This window comes from Elephantulus edwardii, unplaced genomic scaffold (assembly GCF_000299155.1).
Source record: "Elephantulus edwardii isolate Elephantulus edwardi_28Jun2011 unplaced genomic scaffold, EleEdw1.0 scaffold00412, whole genome shotgun sequence".
Classification (NCBI taxonomy): Eukaryota; Metazoa; Chordata; class Mammalia; order Macroscelidea; family Macroscelididae; genus Elephantulus; species Elephantulus edwardii.
In genome coordinates, this window is record NW_006400162.1 from 1,140,486 (window position 1) to 1,146,130 (window position 5,645).

General features: G+C 39.5%; 1 protein-coding gene and 1 pseudogene across 1 annotated transcript in view; both read left to right on the forward strand.

Annotated features, from left to right (window-relative positions):
• LOC102855491 overlaps positions 1–84 on the forward strand; it is a 5,483-nt pseudogene extending 5,399 nt beyond the window's left edge.
• WDR64 (WD repeat domain 64) overlaps positions 1–5,645 on the forward strand; it is a 195,162-nt gene that overhangs the window by 132,142 nt on the left and 57,375 nt on the right. The window contains exons 16-19 of the mRNA XM_006902445.1: positions 218–319; positions 1,357–1,426; positions 2,497–2,527; positions 3,166–3,305. Coding sequence (XP_006902507.1) covers positions 218–319; positions 1,357–1,426; positions 2,497–2,527; positions 3,166–3,305 — 343 coding nt within the window. The remainder of the gene's footprint in view (positions 1–217; positions 320–1,356; positions 1,427–2,496; positions 2,528–3,165; positions 3,306–5,645) is intronic.

The following is a 5,645-nucleotide window of genomic DNA, read 5'->3' on the forward strand; positions in this document are numbered from 1 at the left end:
AAGGAGAGGAAGACCTTTGATGAGATGGATCGATTCTGTGACTAGAGAGGTGGCATTTGAGATGGCTAGGTTGGGACAGGGTAGAAGAGCGTACAAAGCTCTTGTACATAGGGTCGCTATGAGTCGCAAGCGACTCAATGGCACATAACAACAACAAGAAGTGGTCAAAGCTATTTAATTTGTGAATCTTTATCCCATGAATGTATGCTACTTCCAGGTACCAACCTGAAGATTGCTTCACTGTGGACCCTGAATTGGATCCTAAACGGTATAGGATTAACGACATATTGTTCCTCTTTCGTACCCCTGAATGTGCAAGGTAACGCAGTACTTACTCATCAAGTTGTTCTTCCCTAAACTTATGTGGGTGATTGAGGAGTATTTCTCCTTGCCCTCACACTAAAGACGGCATGAGGAAGGGAAGACAAATGTTGGGCTGACAATCTTGTTTTAGTGTTCTTCCTCTGTCCTTACTTAGTTTGCAGATAAGGTGAGATGCTCTTATTATGGCAGCCTCACAGTTTACTGTGTAGCAGTAGCAGAGATGGAAAGTGCTCATTTATCTATAACTTAGCCAAAACCTAGGCATGATAAATACTAATGGACTTCCAGAGTAAGCATGGGAGAGGAGATGGCAGGGAATTTTGCATTCCACTTACCATAAATGAGTGATCTCTACACATTTCTCAAAGAACAGAGGATTTGGTTTAAATTTTTATGGAAAAAGTTCACCCTCCCATTTTTTGTATTCATAAGAGCTCTGGTTACCACATAACAACAAAATGAATCATGTTTTTATAGTAAAAAACTTCAGTGATAGCTTCCTTACACCTTACCTTGAGATTTAGTGGCAACTGTCCTGAGACTGTTTTGAGGAGCTGTGCTGCATATGTCTGCACCAGCACTTTGAGCTACTTTTTATCCCATTCTGACAGTCACAGGGCCAGGACCTGGACCAGGACAGAACTGGAAACTGTACATCAGGAAAGTATCCAGGCTTGTCAGCCTTACTTCCCACACTCTACCCTCTCAGGGTCACAGCAGTGGTAGGAGCTGCTGTTGGTGTTGGAACCAACCCATAGCCAATCCTCCAACAGGTTTGCAGAGACAGTTTAATCACACAGATGGAGATTGTCCATCTTTCTCCTACAGAGATTTGAGGTGGATTTGAGGGGTATATTAATTGGCAAGTTTCCTGATAGTTCTTCTAACACAGAGCATGGCAAGCTTCATATATGAGTGACTCTGTGTCATAGAGGATGAAGGAAGCAATCCACCTCAATTAAAGCAGACAGCACCTGTTAGTACAAGATATTATTTCAACTTTCTCTCCTGGGGTTTCTTCCTCTCCTGCAGGAGATCAAGTCAGGATTCCATATGCTCTTCATCCCAGTGTGATTCGAGTAGAGGCCCACAAAGTAGCAAGGTAAGCAAGAATTAGGGAGAATGTGTTTTCCTCTTCTGTCCACTTTTGGTCCAAGAATAGTGATATTTTGCATCTAAATCTTTTCATTGTTGGAATATTAAGGGGGGAACCTGTGTGTATATGTGAAAACTATTTTTCCCTAAAAATCAATGTTGAAATGGTTCCTGTTTTTTCAATGCTTTTGTATCTATAAATAATCAATCTAGAATATTGAGCAAAAACAAATCATATGTGCTCTAATAAAGCAATGAATAATAATAAGGTACTTTTATACTACATATTTTGCTAAAAAAGAAATAGACATTTTCAAGGCCCTCTGGTAGTATAGTGGCTAGGTACTTAACTGCTAACCAAAACATTCAAGCTCCTCAAGCCCTTTTACCAGAGAAAGATATGGCAGTCTGCTTCTCTAAACCCTGAGAGCTGCTGTGAATCATAATTAACAGCAGTGTGTTTGCATTTTGAATTTTGTCTAACATATTTCACAAGAGACAATTTATTGTAATGCAATGGTTTTTTAAACCATGTTCTCAGTCCAGTGTTATATTTTTTTCAGACATCACATTTCTAGTTAAGTGGTTATTTGGATGAATATTCTCATTGCTGAAAAACATTTTGAAAGCCACTACCAAGCTGTAAAGAATTAATTTGCAAGGGCTTGAGAGTTAGACTTGTAATTGAACCCAAGCTTCTACAGCTGTGCTGCAATTAGCTTTAAACATATCCATTTATTTGAGTTTCAGTCTACTTATTAGTGGAAAAAGAATAACAAAAGTTACATGATTGTTGTTAGAGTTAGAGATCCTATTCAGCAACGACTTGGCCCACACAGGTACTCAATTACTGTCATTAGTATATCTGGACCACTAGGAAAATATGCTGTGGAGTCTGTATTTATGAATATGAAAATCTATATAAGATCTTTTCTAAAAATTAATTCATAATAAATTTTAAAATTAAAGTTTAGGAATGTAAAATCAGCTATCTAAAAATTTACACATTTAATATATCCTATTTCATCAAAGCATCATAGAAATAATGGTTTGCTTTTTTTCTCACCCTTAATTCAGGGAAGTAAACTTAGTATCACTGAAGTTAAAGGTCAGTATGCTGGAAATTATCTTTTTCTAACAGCAGGAGAAGGATGGGAAATCTCCTATGCAATTTGCTGCCTCTGAAAACTCTCTGGAGGGTCAGAGATGAGTTGGTTTCAACTAGACAGCATTCAACAACACCAACATTAGAAAGCATCTCCTTTGAAATAGAGAGTTTAAATAATCAAATAATCCTAATGAATATATGTGATTTTCTATTACCAAGTGTTGAGAAGCTATCAGTAGTCCAAGAGGCAGAGTTTCTGATACAGAATTTCCATAGTGATGCCTCTTGAGCACTGGTTCTAGAATTTTTTTATTTTGAAATATTACAAAGCTTCTTAGTTTCCAGCCCATTTTTTTTCTAAAGCCTGTACTAGATCTATGACATCCTCATATGTAAGACTTATCCTAGGCATATATTTCCTTTTTGCTTTAATACAGGGTAGTTTTTTTGCAGTTGGATCAAACATACGTTTGTGGGATTTTCCCCCAAATGCTTTTGTCTCTAATTGAAGTACTCAGGTGTTGAAGTGCTAGGGAAAGGAAAGAATTGGTTTTGCTCTTTTCCTACTCACCCCCTTTTTTATGTTGGGGATTTCAGCTATTACCAAAGCCATGGTCGCTCACTGATGTCTTCAATAGGTGAGGCCACAGAGAGCATGACGGGAGAGCAGCAGTTGGTAGACATAACACAATCCAGAGGCTCCAACTCAGCTGAAGTTCAGCCACCTCTCCTCATCACTGCCCATGAGGATGGGCACCTTCGACTGTGGACCCTAGAGGTAATGACACCCCCCTTTTTAAAAAAACTTAGAATAGGAAAGAATGGAAAAGATCAAAAGGATTATTAAATGAACCTTAGCTTTCTTCCATATAGTTTGCAAATCTCATATTTGTAACCTTCTAGTAAATAACGAGGTTTGTTCACTGATTATTGTTGTTGATTGCCCTCAAGTCTTGCACAGCTCATAGCAACCCTATGATCAAAAGGCCTGAGGCCCCTCTACAACTATAGACATTTATCAAAGTTCATAGAGTTTCTGGAGGAGAGTGGTACTCAAATTCAGCATGGCAGTTCTGTAACTCAAAGCATTCAATCCATAAAACTACTAACTTGCTTGTTTAAAATTTATTCTATTATTGTTGTTATTATGTGCCATCGAGTCACCTGTGACTCATAGTAAACCTATGTACAAGAGCTCTGAACCATGTCATTTTCTATGCCAATCTCATCGTCTCTGACACACCTAATCCCATTACCCTAGTCATTGAGTCAATCCATCTCATCCGGGATCTTCCTCTCCTGCACTGTCCCTCCACCCTTCCAAGCATGATGTCCTTCACCAAGGACGCATGCCCAAACGATATAAGACAGAGTTTCTAAGTCCTTGCCTCCAAGGAGCGGTTTGGTTTCACTTTCTCCAGGTCAAAGAAGTTTGTTCTTTTGGCAGTCCACGGTATGCTCAACACGCTTCTCCAGCATCACAACTCAAAGGCATCAGTTCTTCAATCATCCTTAGTCATTGCCCAGCTCTTTGATGCATCAAAAGTAATTGCGAAGACCATGGCCTGGATCAGGCTCACCTTAGTCTCTAGACCAACATCATTGCTTTTCAGGATTCTGGAGAAGTCCTTGATAGCAGATTTCCCCAGTGCAATTTGTCTTTTGATTTCCTGACTTATAGTGCTAAGAGTGTTTATTGAGGAGCCAAGGAAACTATAATTATTAACAATCTCACTCTCTACCAAGATGCTGCCAATTGACCCAGTGGTGAGAATCTTTGTTTTCTTGATGTTGAGTTGAGCTGCAGTCCATATTGAAGACAGCAGTCCTTGACTTTCTGTAGCAAACACATTTGTTCCTCTCCTGTAGTCATTAACTCAGTGTTTAGTCTTTTTCATGAACTCATTGTATTTCCTGGGATAACAAAAACAAAGAAGATGTGACTGCTTGAGCCTGTTACTGCTGTGGATGTCAAGTCAATCCTGACTCAAAGCAATCCTGGATGACACAGCAGAGCTGCCCATTAGGTCTCCTAGGATGCAATACTCATGGCAGCCGTTCACTAGGCCTTTTCTCTCACCGAGCAGCTGGAGGGTTCTAACTGCCAGAATGTCAAGCACTTGACCACTGCACCACCAGACTTCTTAAGGTTGAAGAGCCGAGGAGGCAATCCGGCAATGTTGTTATGTGTTTGAAGTAATTTTTACTCAAAGAATCCCCATGTGGACCTGCCTCACTAGATTTTCTGGGTTGTAGTTGATAAAAGCAGTTCACTTTCTCCTGTGGAGCAGCTGCGTATATTGAATCCATCAACCTTTTGGTTAGCAGCCAAATGCTTAAGCACTGTACCACCACGGCCCCTAGTCTCCTGTATAAGGGATCTACTGATTGGTTCAAATAAATTAAGACTTCCCACAAAATAGACAATTTCAAAAACTAAGGAATATTCCGTAAGCAGCTTTCACTAGGGAGAGGTACAATAACTGCACTACCACAGTGGTGTCGATCACACAACACTAACCAAGAATGTGATCTTTCCTTACAAAGTTGATGACACAAGGTTCTTCGGCATCCTTTCTGAAGAGGTTGGTTTGTGGTTCACTAGCACTCTGAAAGCATAACCTCTTGGTTATGAGTTCCAACCACAGATTGGTTGGTCTCATACTAGATTTGTTAGGTAAATCCCGGGTTAGCTTCTGACCGCTTTTATATGTGAGTGTGTAAAAAAAGGATGACCTACATCTTGAAGTACAACATTGTGAATGATAAGATTATATCCATACGCTTACAAGGAAGTCCAGTGAACACCACTATCATTCAGATACATGTACCAACAACCAGAGCCAAAGAAGAAGAAATAGATTATTTCTACCAATTCTTACCGGCAGAGATAGATCGAACATGCAATCAAGATGCATTGATAATAATGGGCGACTGGAACACAAAAGTTGGGAACAGGGAAGAAGGATCAGTAGTTGGAAAACATGGACTTGGTGACAGAAATGAAGCTGGAGATAGAATGATTGAATTTTGCACAATCAATGACTTATTCACTACAAATACGTTTTTTAAGAGACATAAACGTAGATTATACACATGGATTTCACCTGATGGCATG